Source organism: Cydia amplana, chromosome 11 (assembly GCF_948474715.1).
Source record: "Cydia amplana chromosome 11, ilCydAmpl1.1, whole genome shotgun sequence".
In the NCBI taxonomy this organism is placed as follows: Eukaryota; Metazoa; Arthropoda; class Insecta; order Lepidoptera; family Tortricidae; genus Cydia; species Cydia amplana.
In genome coordinates this window covers 6,894,716-6,909,060 of record NC_086079.1, presented here as the reverse complement: position 1 = coordinate 6,909,060, position 14,345 = coordinate 6,894,716, and the positions used below count along the sequence as shown (strand labels likewise).

The 14,345-nt window shown below is 38.1% G+C and overlaps 1 protein-coding gene across 1 annotated transcript; it reads left to right on the top strand.

Annotated features, from left to right (window-relative positions):
* Positions 1-2,756: 2,756 nt before the first annotated feature.
* LOC134652403 (palmitoyl-protein thioesterase 1-like) lies at positions 2,757-13,034 on the top strand. Its single transcript, XM_063507582.1, has 6 exons — positions 2,757-2,906; positions 3,075-3,312; positions 6,939-7,103; positions 9,998-10,123; positions 10,951-11,101; positions 12,871-13,034. The coding sequence occupies exons 1-6, from the start codon at positions 2,813-2,815 to the stop codon at positions 12,994-12,996; spliced, it is 900 nt and encodes a 299-aa protein (XP_063363652.1). The 5' UTR covers positions 2,757-2,812; the 3' UTR covers positions 12,997-13,034.
* Positions 13,035-14,345: the final 1,311 nt, after the last annotated feature.

Sequence of the window (14,345 nt, the reverse complement as noted above, 5' to 3'; positions counted from 1 at the left end):
AGTTAAAATCCTAAACATTTTAAGTTTTTTAGTACACTCTGGTTTTTACCTACCTACTGAAAAGACCGATCGGATTTCGTTTTACATTTTAAAATTTGGCATATTTAGCCAATTGCAACGGAATTTTGCAACAGATTTGTATACTAGCTGGGCTTCTGCTTTGGGCGTAGTTAATTTTAAGGTTTAAGCACACCCATTTTATTGAAGTATATTTATTTAACCTAAAAATAAACATATCAAAAAGGCATATGGTGATATTGATTTAAATCTTGGCTTTGTTTAGAAAAATGAGCGTTATGTTTCCTCTTGAAAGTTTGATCTGAAAAGACCTAAGATTGTACTAACCCATGAATTAGGTAGCAGCTACAGTTTCAGTTTTAATTTGTTTTTTAAACGATTAAATTGATAAAACGATATGCAGATTGTTTTTTGTCTTTATACCTACCCACTTTTGTTATTAATTCTTGATTTCCACCGTTGAATTGAAGGAAAGACGAGGACGAAGTGACGTGATCGCTTCTCTTACAAACGTGTAGTAGGTACCCATTATTTTCTCTGGAAATTAGCATTATAGAAATTATGTTTACGCAATTTGATTTAATTAGCCACAGCTTATTTGTTTTTTTTTTCTACGGAGTACAATGGCGACTACGTTTGTATGGACCACAGACCAATTCTGTGGTATGGATGGAGAAGCGATCGCCTATTATCCTCTTAAGACCCGAAGGGTTTTAACTTTTCATACATTTTGTATGAAATCGTGGGTGAATTATTTCATCCATGGGACATAGAGACGTAACTTTTCTGCCGACTCGATATCGCATCCACGGGCAAAGTCAAAAAACCCCTGGGGCTTAAGGCCCCGTAGGTTATAGGTTATAGGTTCGTGTCGCATAAGCGTGAACGAGATGGATGTGTGTTTGGGACCGCAGATATCATGTTTTAGAATTTTAATTTGCTGTAAGTTTAAAAAAAGTAATAGAATGGTATTCTTATAAAATTGCGCATTTTTAGAAGCTATTTTGATATTTTTATCTTTTGTGCATAAATTGTTTCAAATTTTCGAAGTGCGTTTTAGACCAATGTTCGTGATTTTTTTCCTACCGAGCGAAAGTCGAAAAATCAGAACTAGAATCGTAAAATCTATCTAAGTCACTACAGAAAATCCTCAAGATTAATTAAGCGATCTAAAAAAGCGGTATGATTTTTCAAAAACTCCGCTCTATGAACCTACGGCGCCTTAAGAGGTTTTTGACAGAGGGATCTATGCTCGGGACTTAACGGGTTGACCAATTTGAAGTACACACATAGCTGGATGTACCTGTTCGATCCGTTCACGCCAGCTATTGGAAATGGTAAACAAAGCCCAATAAGGAAAAGGTAGACGGGTTCAGGTTAGTTAGTTAGCTGGTATCTAGTTTGTAGTTCCTTAGAGCAATTATATATTTTATCGACCTCTTCCACCTACCTACTGCTAGGATTATGATAAAGTGTCAATATCTATCAAAATGGGTGCCGCTTAAAGGCAGGTGACAGCAAGTTGAACAGAAGGCAACTGCCATCAGAGGGCCCGACAAAAACGTGCAAGAACCCTTGCAGAAAACTGACTGATATCACTGAAAATGTAAATAAGAAATAGGTATAATTCGACAATGCATAAAGAAAAAAAACATACCAATTGAACGCCTACTATAATACTTAAGGCAACATGCCATGAAGATCTGCTATCCCAATGTGAAACTTTTTTCACATTGAAAACCGCGATCGCAATCACAACAAACATCTCAGCTATCATCAATTTTCTTAGAGTATAATTTTTAAATTATTTTTAATCATCAACAACTCACAAATTATCCGCCACGCCAGTCTGACAACTTTGACATAATATATAAGTGATATAAGTATACTAGGGTATCGTTCCTAAACAAAGTATTTTAAGTATAGAGTCTGCTGTGCGTGGTGCGGATTTGGAAAGAGAAGAGTCGTAGAATGTATTGGATCTATTATTAAATTGTACAACAACGTTTTGAGGACGGCGTTGTCCGGGTGTGTCCTCGAAACATCGGATGTAAATCTTAAAACTTAAATAAACGATTAAGTCCCGTTACTCCTGTTGTACAATTTAATAATGTCTAAAAATCGTGAAAGTTTAAATCAGTGTCTTGGATCCCATTCATATCACGATTCTTCTCTTCTTTCCACAGAGACTCTAAAGATCGGTATTCTTAGGATAGCGGTGCCGTCATATAGCGGCCGTCTCCAATGTCTCCATACTAAATAATACGGCTAAATATGGATGTCGTAGTATTTGTATGGAGACGGCCGCTATATGACGGCACCGCTTTCGGAGGAAACCAAAGCTTAGAGTCTGTGTGGAAAGAGAAGAGTCGTCAAATGTATGGGATCCAATACATTCTACGACTATTCTCTTTCCGCACAGACTAACTGTTTATAGAACTTCCGACATACCTACTTCACATTATTAAAGAAAACATTATCACTAGCACAGATCATATAATACTAGTACTAGTTTTGGAATTGATCCTAAAACGTGCGCACGCATTGGCGCCATAATTCAATTTTTGACATGTCTCTGACAAATCTGACAGACGGTGACAGTTCTTTGTTATTGAATTGAATATCAAAATCAAAAAATTATTCATTTCAATATTACATTTGTGGTGTTCGGTCTTATTATTTTAAAACGGTTAATTTAAGATAAAATCCGTGTCTGAGAATATATCAGTTTGAGTTCAAAAGCGGTTTTAATAATTAATTTTGTACTTATATTGGTGTCACTCTCTCATAAACAATGAAATTGTTGGTGCTGCTAATTAGTTTAATTCACGCTTTAATCGTCTGGGCCGGTCAAACACCGACACCGATTGTACTATGGCATGGAATGGGTATGATTATGATATATTTGGATATTCCTTTATTTGATTTTTAATTGAATTATTATCAAATCTGCGAAAGCTACAAAAGATTTGACTGCATTGGTAGTTACATGTAAGATATTTGAATCAACACATAAAATATTATGAAAAATCTTTAAATTATTACCTTACTTTTAGGTGACACATGTTGTGCATTCTACAGTCTGGGTGGATTCAAAACATTTCTAGAAAAGCAAATACCTAATGTGTATGTCACATCCCTACGGTTTGGGAACAACACTATTGAGGACCGGGAAAGTGGTTTCTTCATGAACCCTAATGACCAAATAGACTATGCTTGCAAAGTACTAGCGGCGGACCCTAATTTGCAAAAGGGTTTTAATGTGATCGGCTTTTCACAGGGATGCCAGTTTCTGTAAGTGTTTTTTCTAGTTTTGCATTTCTTGCCCACAACACAAGCCTTCTTGAGTTTGTGAGACTAGGTTGATCTGTGTAAAAATGTCCTATAATATTTGTTTATTTAGTTGCTTTTTCCTCATGATTCAGTAAATTAGTGATAAGTAGTAATATAGTGAACAACATGTTTTGCCTTCTCTTCCAGGACCCATTATGTATCTACCTATGTAACATGTACTGGTAGGTATGCAATATAATTTTTAAAACTTTCATGTTTTGAACAACTATAACTCACATTTATAGACAGGTCTATCGCCAAATTTATTTTATTACCTTTATTTACCGACGTTTCGACACAGGTTTCATTGGTGTTAGCTGCGACCAGGACCAGTAAAACCTGCGTCGAATCATCGGTAAATAAAGGTACTTAATAAATTAAATTTCGTGATAGACCCGTCTATAAATGTGAGTTAATATGTATACTGGTATGCAAATTAAGATCTCTATCTCTATGGAGTATATTTATAATATTTTGATTGTAAGATTTGCCTCCATCAGCTTCTGGCCATTGCTACTCTTAGGATTGACAAATTTTAGAGGATCGGTTAATTTATTAGTCCTCGTGGTCGGTTTTATATTTTAAATCATTTAACAATTATATATTTAGTACAATAACTTTGCTAAAGGTCATGTTTAAAACTTCACCACTACTTGTAACTTTCAATCTAATTCAAATCATAGTTTGAATCAATGTATCTTTAAACTTTATTTAGTGCTTCCTAGTACATAGGTGAGGGTGGGGAGGGTCGATCCCTAGGGGACACTTGGTAAACTTCATTTTTTATTAAACCAAACGAAATACATTTTTTTACGCTAGTAACACTCATTCATTCGTTCCTAACTTCACGTTCTGTCATGGCGCTGTATCGAAGAAGTCAGTGGTTTAAAAATGGCGGACGGTAAAAGATTTTCTGCGTATTATATTACATTTTCGGTAAGCTTTACGTGGATTTATTTTATAGCATGGGATGGAAATGATGTTAGTGAGTGTGCTTATTTTATTTGTTGTTTATTGAAGTGATGATTAACTTGGATTACATTGAAATACGCGAACACAAGTTTCGAGTACGGCACGTTTTATAATCTTGCTATGTTTGGGGAGACTTAGTCTTTTTCTCCAGGGGAGATATGATTCCGGGATCATGTCACCCCCACATGGATCAAGTACACCTTGTAATCAATCTACTTACAAAATGATTCATAAGCTATCATAAATATTTTCTTTTCTTTTGGAAATCATGCCGCGAAAGTACGACCAGAGAAACACTGATTAAAATTTTCAAGGTTGACTCATTATTGTTTATTAATTGTATAATTTAGTTTTCAATTATACCTCCGACGTTTCGAAAACGGAATTGTCCCCGTGGTCTCGGAAAAAACTGACTAAAGTTGACATCGACATTTTACGAACTATCCGCACTTGGTCTTATTTATCAACTTAAACGTTTTACACACTAGGGATGTTCCGGGATCGACAAACAACACTCATAACTATATTTGGTTTTTCAACCGAACGATATTTGTTTTAACGGATGAGATGCAATTTCAATGGCCCTCCGAACTTTTATACTATAGAACCGACGACGGTCCGTAGAAAGGATTTTAGGATTATGCAGCTCAAGCACCGTCCTCAAAACGTGCGTGGTAAATTTATAAACTTTTAGTAAATAATAACGACCAGAGAAGGGTAAAAAACCAGTAGAAAATAAAAATATGCTGTATCTGAAGCTAAAAATACATTAAAAAGAACTTTAAAAGCTTTAGCTTGCTTGTTACAAGAATTTTTTTTGTTTATAACTTTAATTTCTGATTTTTTTTTACTTTTGTTGGTACAAAAATTGATTCCAAATTTTATGTTGTTGTATGGAAAATACAATTACATTGTATTTTAAAATCATAAGATTATGGATTATTATGTGTTTCATACCTTAATATATTAATTTCCTGTAGGTAAAGTTAATAAATTAATGTAGATACAACCCTCGAAGTATGGCATTTCCGCTTAAAATCTTTTTACCAAGTGTCCCCAAATATGGAAGACTTGATCCCATCGGACTAACACATCTGATAACCGGAAATACAACCTCAAAGTATGGAAGATACAATATATATATGTTTGCTGTGTGTTTTCCAAATTCTAGATGCATTACTAATAGCGATCCGAGTTATATAGTAAATGAGAATCTGATATGGGGAGACATGGTAAAAATCTGTTTACCATGTGTCCCAAGAACCAGGGACACTTGATCCCCCTAGGATCAAGGCTCCCAATTAGGGGTAAACAAGTCTCCCTAATATAGGGGACACATGGTAAAAGTCTACAGTATGGGTTTTCATTAAATAATGGTCTAATTTATTGCACAAATCTGTTCTAATTCAAACTATTGATGAACAGATAAATTCTGAATCGTATGGTCTATAAAGTTTTTCAAAACAGCCAATAGTTAAGAAAATTTTTGCTAAAAATAAAAGGGGTGATCAACCCTCCCCAGTTTCCCCTATTATATAAACTTTTTGGTTAGTACAATTGTTCAGAGAAAACTGCATACATTTGCTAATAAATTAACTCACACTGTGCCAGCCAAGGCTAACTTAACCTAGCCTGGCAATGGGTCTTACATGAATTGATGATGACTGACCATAAATATTGAGCAAAAAATTGTATGTGTAGTGCGCATTCCTAGACTTACTCAAAATATTTTACATGGGGACTGATATTGTAACTTATCCGTATAATTATGTTTAAGTAACATAAAAGCAGATGTCCAATAAACTTTCTAATGTCATGACAGGTTGTACCTATTATTCTTAGCTATCTTTAAAGGAAAGCCTTGCTTGAGTACTCACAGAAAATTATCAGATCTGCCACAGTCATTGTTATATGTATATTATCTACAATCTACATCTTTACTAGCTTGTTACTAGAATAATATATTGTACTTATAATTGTTTGGAAACCTTATGTTGAATTGGAAGTAATTTAATGAAATGTGAAAAAAAAAACTTTTTTTTTCTCAAACATGAGTATATTTTCTAAGTTCGCTAAGGTTAAACTGTATGAAGCTGCAGCTAGCTACATTTAAATTATTATTAATTTAAGACGTAAACTCTATCGTCTTCCATTTATCTGTTGTACAAGAACATATGTATGTGCGCTCTTTGACCTTTATGATATGATAAAACACTACATTATGTACCTACTTAGGTACCTACCTATGTAATAATATCATAGTAATAGGTATTATACTAATTTACCTTTGCATCTCTAGCTAAATTCAAAATTGATTAACAAGTCTTTCACTGAAAGCATCTGAATAAATCACACTTTTAAAACTTAGGCAAGTGAATTGGTCAGAACTAAAGCAGAGATAGTTTATTTGAGACTTATCCTAACTATAGCTTGTGCTGTGTACCTACCTACAAGGTTCTACGCCTTTCAATACCTAGGAAAAGCAATATTCTACAGTACCTAATCACTGTCGAGCATCGCGGCGCGCACAAATATTCGCGGCAGAATTTATTAATTAATGTTTCTACTTACAAAAATTAACTTCCTAGTGTGACGCTAAAACTTTTCGGTTGTAGACGTGGCATGATCCAGCGATGTGGCCACAAGCTACCTCCAGTCAAGAGCTTCATTTCCCTTGGCGGGCAACACCAGGGCGTGTACGGTCTCCCGCACTGCATGGCGGTCTCCCACAAGACCTGCGACTACATACGGGAGCTGCTCAACTATGCGGCTTATCAGAGGTACCTTTCGAATTTAGAATTTTCCCAGTCACAAGCTACCTCTAGGTACCTTTCGAATTTAGAATTTTCAAAGTCACAAGCTACCTCTAGTCAAGAGCTTCATTTCCCTCGGCGGGCAGCATCAGAGCGTGTACGGGCTCCTGCACTGCATGGCGGTCTCCCACAAGACCTGCGACTACATACGGGAGCTGCTTAACTATGCGGCTTATCAGAGGTACCTATCGAATTTAGAATTTTCCCAGTTACAAGCTACCTCTAGTCAAGAGCTTCATCTCTCTCGGCGGACAGCATCGAGGAGTGTACGGTCTCCCGCACTGCATGGCGGTCTCCCACAAGACCTGCGACTACATACGGGAGCTGCTTAACTATGCGGCTTATCAGACGTACCTATCGAATTTAGAATTTTCCCAGTTACAAGCTACCTCTAGTCAAGAGCTTCATCTCTCTCGGCGGACAGCATCGAAGAGTGTACGGTCTCCCGCACTGCATGGCGGTCTCCCACAAGACCTGTGACTACATACGGGAGCTGCTCAACTATGCGGCTTATCAGAGGTACCTACCTTTCTAATTTAGAATTTTCCCAGTCACAAGCTACCTCCAGACAAGAGCTTCATCTCCCTCGGCGGGCAGCACCAGGGCGTGTACGGTCTCCCGCACTGCATGGCGGTCTCCCACAAGACCTGCGACTACATACGGGATCTGCTCAACTATGCGGCTTATCAGGGGTAAGTTTCATCATAGAGTTCCACTACATACAACTCGGTATTAGCCCGAAAGCTATCAAGCTACTATCTAGTAATGAAGGCATGACGACTAAGGAGACTGAGGAGGACCGAGCGGGGAGCATGAACACCAAGTTTTACAACGGGCGCCCTTATCATGCCTTCATTATGTTAAGCTTTCGGGCTAATAACCAGTTGTATGGAGTAAGCACTCATAAGGTTTACTTATATGGTTATGGTTTCGTATTTCGAATTTACCCGGTTCCTAAATGGTCCTGGGATTCGCTTGGCAACTTAATCCCCAGAATTCACGCGGGCACTGAGCAGCCATCTTACCTTACCTTACTTATTGGGATGATTACGACTTCTTTGAGATGTTTTTATTTATTGAAATGCTACTGACTTTTCAAACCAGAAGAATAATTAAGTACTTAACTACTTAATATAGGCCTTTATTAACGGGATTAGCTTTTTTAACCAAAGTCCGGCGATCAATATGAAAATACACTTATTGCGTAAATAGGTGTCACTAATTACGAAAATAGTTTTTCAGCCTTGACTAAAAAAAAATTTAGTTAAAATTAAACATCGTCACCAGCACCGCCGGCAGTAATATTTTGCTTAACACAAATGTACTTACCTACAAGTTCGAATATCTTCCGGGCTTTTATATCTTTACAAATAAGATTGTGTCATATTTTTGCAACTGACTGTACATTAGAGGCAAAGTTCCACATTTTATGATGACTGTTATTTATCACTAATATCAATCTTAATTTATTGTCACGGACTTAGCATTCCCGTCACGCAAATGCCATCCAATATGGATATGGAAGTATATAGTAGGATGGAATTGTTATAGATTCTTTAGTGTACGGCGCTTGACCTTGAGTGACCTTCGTAACCATTACTCTATTATTTATTGTCATATCCATTGTAAATTACAGTTTGCCCGCTACTTGACGATAGGCATAGTGTTTATATTATTATGTAGGTACCTACCTCCTAACTATTGGTATCGCCTTATAATAAAATGTATCGTGCTCGACATTGCCTACTTTGCTAAACTTGCCTTGGCCTATCTACCATCTACATATACTTATATAGGCAGACAAACTGTTTGGTAGAGTATCACTACTGTTGATGTTGATATCGCTGAAGGTCTAACGGAGCTGAGGTGAGGCATACCTTGCATGTAATATTTGATCTCTAGCCTCCTAAGGCCCAAGGTACCTACCTATAGTATCTATTCAGTTCGATGTAATTTAAACCATGTTCAATTGGAACAGAGTCGTTTTTGCTTTGTTTCGTTCAATTTTCAACCAACGCAAAATCAACTCTATCTCCTACGGTTTAGGTTCAAATTTCAGTGGCAAATTTTGGATGTTTCGTTTGTATGGCCGGGCCTTAGGAGGCTAGGGGGGGCCTGTGCTCCCCCTGGCGATGTCCTACCTAGCCTAAACATGTTCATCCCATCATACAAAACGCGTATGTCAAATTTCAAAATCGCTTCTGCAGTTTAGCCGTGAAATCTTTCGCGACATAGTCACTTTTCGCATTTGTATTTAGATATTCAATGATAAATATCGAAACGCGAATATTTACTTATGGTAAGTACATTTATGATGTTAGGTAGTTGCTAGTTACATCTAGGCGGTGTTTATATTAGACGCCAGTGTTTGCACTCGATTTCCATACTCGATCACGATCAGCACACAGACCTTGACAGGTTCTCGACTAAATACTTATATTGATTCTAAAAATGCGCTATTTTTGATCGCTATACTCATCGATTACTTTTTTGTTAAAACTTACAAAAAAAAATATCTTCGATCCCGGGCACGCACAGCTATCTCGCTAGCGCTTACGCTCAGTGAGTGTGAGAGAAGAACCTGAGGGCCTACCGTGTTGCCTCTCTGTCGCACTTGTAAATACGTACGTAAGTGTGACAGGGAGGCAAAACGTCGAACGTGGTTCGCGGTAGACCCTATGAACCTATGGGGCCTTGACGTCTTGACGCCAATAAGCTGATGCCCTAATAGTTCACGCTCGCTACTGCGTTGGAAGGTCCGATACCATGTGATCTAAAACTGAAACTAAGATACGCACACAGGGGGCTCCCAATTTTTTTAAAATAATATTTTATCTTGCATTTTCTTTACCTACTTCCAGTTGGCTGCAGTCATCGCTGGTCCAGGCTACCTACTGGCACGATCCGCTCAACGAGGAAGAATACATGAGGAAGAGCATTTACCTCGCCGATATCAACAACGAGTTGGCGATCAACGAGACTTACAGGTATGGTGGATAAACCTTAGCTGGCAAAATTTACTCGAATATCGTCGTTCAGGCGTAACGTACTCGTAACTATTATTCGAATGTCGTATTTTATGTTATGGCATTATATATCTAAAACAAGTGCGAGTCGGACTTGCGCACGGAGGGTTCCGTACCATCAACAAAAAATAGACCAAAACAAGCAAAAAAACGGTCACCCATCCAAGTACTGACCCCGCCCGACGTTGCTTAACTTCGGTCAAAAATCACGTTTGTTGTATGGGAGCCCCACTTAAGTTTTTATTTTATTCTGTTTTTAGTATTTGTTGTTATAGCGGCAACAGAAATACATCATCTGTGAAAATTTCAACTTTCTAGCTATCACGGTTCGTGAGATACAGCCTGGTGACAGACGGACGGACGGACGGACGGACGGACGGACGGACGGACGGACAGCGGAGTCTTAGTAATAGGGTCCCGTTTTTACCCTTTGGTTACGGAACCCTAAAAAAGCGAATAAATTCAAAGGTGTAGGTATGTGAAGTCCCCAATCCGCATTGGGCTAGCGTGGGGACTATAGCCCAAGCCCTCTCACGCATGAGAGGAAGCCTGCATGTGCCCAGCAGTGGGACGTATATAGGCTGAAATTATTATAATTTGTATGCCTTGTTTTGGGAGGCGTGCCAACAGCGCAGACGCCCTTTAAGACACTTTAAAGACAAAGGGAGATATGAAACTAAATAAAAGCTTGTAATAAAATGAATATTATTTCAATTTGTGACTACGTAGGTACATACAAAACTTAAGAACTAAATCTTTGTGACTTATTATAAAGTCTGTATTTACAGATCAAACTTGAAGAAGCTGGAAAACTTCGTGATGGTGAAGTTCGACAGCGACAGTATGGTGCAGCCGCGAGAATCAGAATGGTTCGGCTTCTATACTCCGGGACAAGGCTCGCAGCTGCAGACGCTGCAGCAGTCCAGGATCTATACCGAGGTAGGGAAGTGTGCTCAATATGAGAAGTGAGAACACTTCGTGACGGTGAAGTTCGACAGCGATAGTATGGTCATAGAGAAAAAAATACATAGAGTGCTCACTCCATACATCAGTTTTAGTACCAAAAAGACTATTAGCATCTAGCATCGAGTAGCGGAACTATCAGTACTGCTACTTGACAATAGATGTAGCACCGACCGGAAAGTCTTATGCTGTTGAGATAAGATTTTCCGGTCGGTGCTACATCTATTGTCAAGTAGCAGTACTGATAGTTCCGCTACTCGATGCTAGATGTAGACACTGAAATTAATAGTCTGACCTGATGTTTGGAGTGAGCACTCTTGTCTTACTATATTTCTCTATGGTATGGTGCAGCCGCGAGAATCAGAATGGTTCGGGTTCTACACTCCGGGACAAGGCTCGCAGCTGCAGACGCTGCAGCAGTCCAGGATCTATACCGAGGTAGGGAAGTGTGCTCAATATGAGAAGTGAGAACACTTCGTGACGGTGAAGTTCGACAGCGATAGTATGGTGCAGCCGCGAGAAACAGAATGGTTCGGGTTCTACACTCCGGGACAAGGCTCGCAGCTGCAGACGCTGCAGCAGTCCAGGATCTATACCGAGGTAGGGAAGTGTGCTCAATATGAGAAGTGAGAACACTTCGTGACGGTGAAGTTCGACAGCGATAGTATGGTGCAGCCGCGAGAAACAGAATGGTTCGGGTTCTACACTCCGGGACAAGGCTCGCAGATGCAGACGCTGCAGCAGTCCAGGATCTATACCGAGGTAGGGAAGTGTGCTCAATATGAGAAGTAAGAACACTTCGTGACGGTGAAGTTCGTCACGAAGTGCGAAACGAAGTAAATAACAATATTGTTTGCACGGAGGTTACGGAGAAACTGATTGAGTGTGTTAGACAATATTCATATGTATATGATTTAAGACACAAATAGTACAGAACGCACGTTTACCCGTAGCCATAGGTAACTTACAACGCGGGTCCGCGATCAAAACGCTTTCAATCCGACGACCGCGCTCAATGTGACGGAGCCTTTATATTGTGGATTAAGTGAAATACATACATAACAACAACAAGCACTACACTTTACTTTGTTAAGTATATACATTGTTATATATATACTTATTATTAAGTATATACGTTGTTATATATATTGGTATATACTTTGTTTTCTCAAAAATGGACGGCAAAGTCGACGTTGCCGGTTAAAAAATAGGTCGCGAAGTGCGTAGTTTACGGTCATTCAAAAAATTAAAAAGTTGAAAATTAAAAACGATTTCGGGACTGCAATGTTGCATACAAATTCCATTATTTAACGAGTTCCAAACCTTTTAAAACTTCAAATGGCCATATCAAATGAAGGCATAGGTCCATTAAACAGCCAAACAGATGATCAGTACTTATTATTATAATGTTGGTACCGCGGCTATTTAGGTGTCTCAAATAGGTTGGCGTATTTTCAGCAGAAAAATACACTTCTATTTTTTTTAATGGCGGCAAAGCAAATATTTTTAATGGTTTTACTTTTTTCTGTGAAAATTAGAACGTTGCTTCTGTAAAATATTTCTATTTCATGCACCATTTTTGAGAAAATCACTAAACATAAGTATATGACTTGGCTGGAAGGCTACTTGCTGGCTTCGGATTTAATTAAACGGACTCCCAAGGTCGTCCGTTTAAAACGAATCCTCAGTCTGCAAGTAGCTACTTCCGAACCTCGACAATAATGTACTATTGTTTGATATTTCAGGACCGCCTCGGCCTGCAGGCAATGGACCGCGCCGGTAAGCTCGCATTCCTGTCCCAGCCCGGAGACCATCTTCAGTTCGACGAAACGTGGTTCATCGATAACATCATCAACAAATACCTTGTTTAGATAATTATGTTTAAGAATATATTTTATTTAATACGCTACTGACTATAGTTCGTTTTTTTAGCATTAGAAAGAACTTGCAAGAAGGTAAGCGATCTTGACATGTCTTTTAATTGAAAAACGCTTTTTAAAAATCAAAAACTATTACTTATTTTGAAAACAGAAGAATATAAGTTTTTGGCAAAAATTTCATTTTTGGTACAAGCTTTTATCGCTGACTGTACTTTTCTTACGACAGACAACCAATACTCATCGAGACAATTCTAAAAACCCCTAACACAATTAGGTTGCGTTGTTTCATCACAGAGTTCCTATGGCCACCTCCTGTCTCCATCATCAGATCGGCTCGATGGTACCATAATATTGCATTGTCACCCGACTTTTTCAGTTCAATTGAAAACCGGGAAGTGGATTTAACTTGCAAGATTCCATTACATAGTTAGTTACATACGGGTCGACCTAATAAAAGCGTGTTAATAAATGATCGTATTAGATTCATAATTGTTACATATTTGCCGTAACTTATTTTTAAAATGTGTTTTTCAATTAAAAGACACATCAAGATTGTTTACCTTATTTCTAATGCTAAAAAAACGAACTATATAATAGGATGTGTATGTGTAGCGTCTAAGAAAAATGCGTTCTTTGACTTTGACAGCTTATGTATATGGCGCTGTACTCTGTAGGGCTAAGATGGCCGGCTCTTTATCATTTGTCACCATGGCTGTCACGTTCTAACAAATATGTCAGTGCGAAAGTGACGCATGGCATGACAGGTGATAAAAATGCGACCATGATAGCTGGTCTGTACGGATATAATGGCCGTTCATGTTTACGTGACAGCGTGATAAAACGGTGTCCGTCACTTCGCTGGCCCAATATTACAGGGTTCTATGTTACATTTTCAAGATAGTTGAAATTCGACTTTATGTCACTATGACAATGTTCAAATTTCAGTTTGATAAAAGTGAAACAGAGAACCCTGTAATATTGGGCCAGCGACTTTTTGTCTCGCGGTGTTAAAAAGTGGCAGTTATTTTATCACGTGGATAAAAACATCCATAATACCCGGCTGGTCATCAAAACACATTTGATTATTCAGTGTTACCACTGTGGTAAAAACATAAGGCGCCATCTACATTAGCTGTGTAAAGTCGGGGATACAATATTTTCATAAATCAACTCTGTTAAGAATGAATAAATTTATTAGCTAGTTTAATCTGATAGCAGAGAAAAGTAATTTAATATTTGTTAACTTCCATACACCGCTGCGATGTAGATGGCGTAACGAAAGCATTTTAGGCGTAGAAATAATTTAAGTACTTACCTACTTTTAATTTTTTTTAAACCTC

Coding starts and splice junctions, on each gene's coding strand:
- LOC134652403 (XM_063507582.1), top strand. CDS start 2,813: ATGAAATTGTTGGTGCTGCTAATTAGTTTAATTCACGCTTTAATCGTC. Junction 2,907..3,074: donor TGTACTATGGCATGGAATGG/GTATGATTATGA, acceptor CCTTACTTTTAG/GTGACACATGTTGTGCATTC. Junction 3,313..6,938: donor TCACAGGGATGCCAGTTTCT/GTAAGTGTTTTT, acceptor TTTCGGTTGTAG/ACGTGGCATGATCCAGCGAT.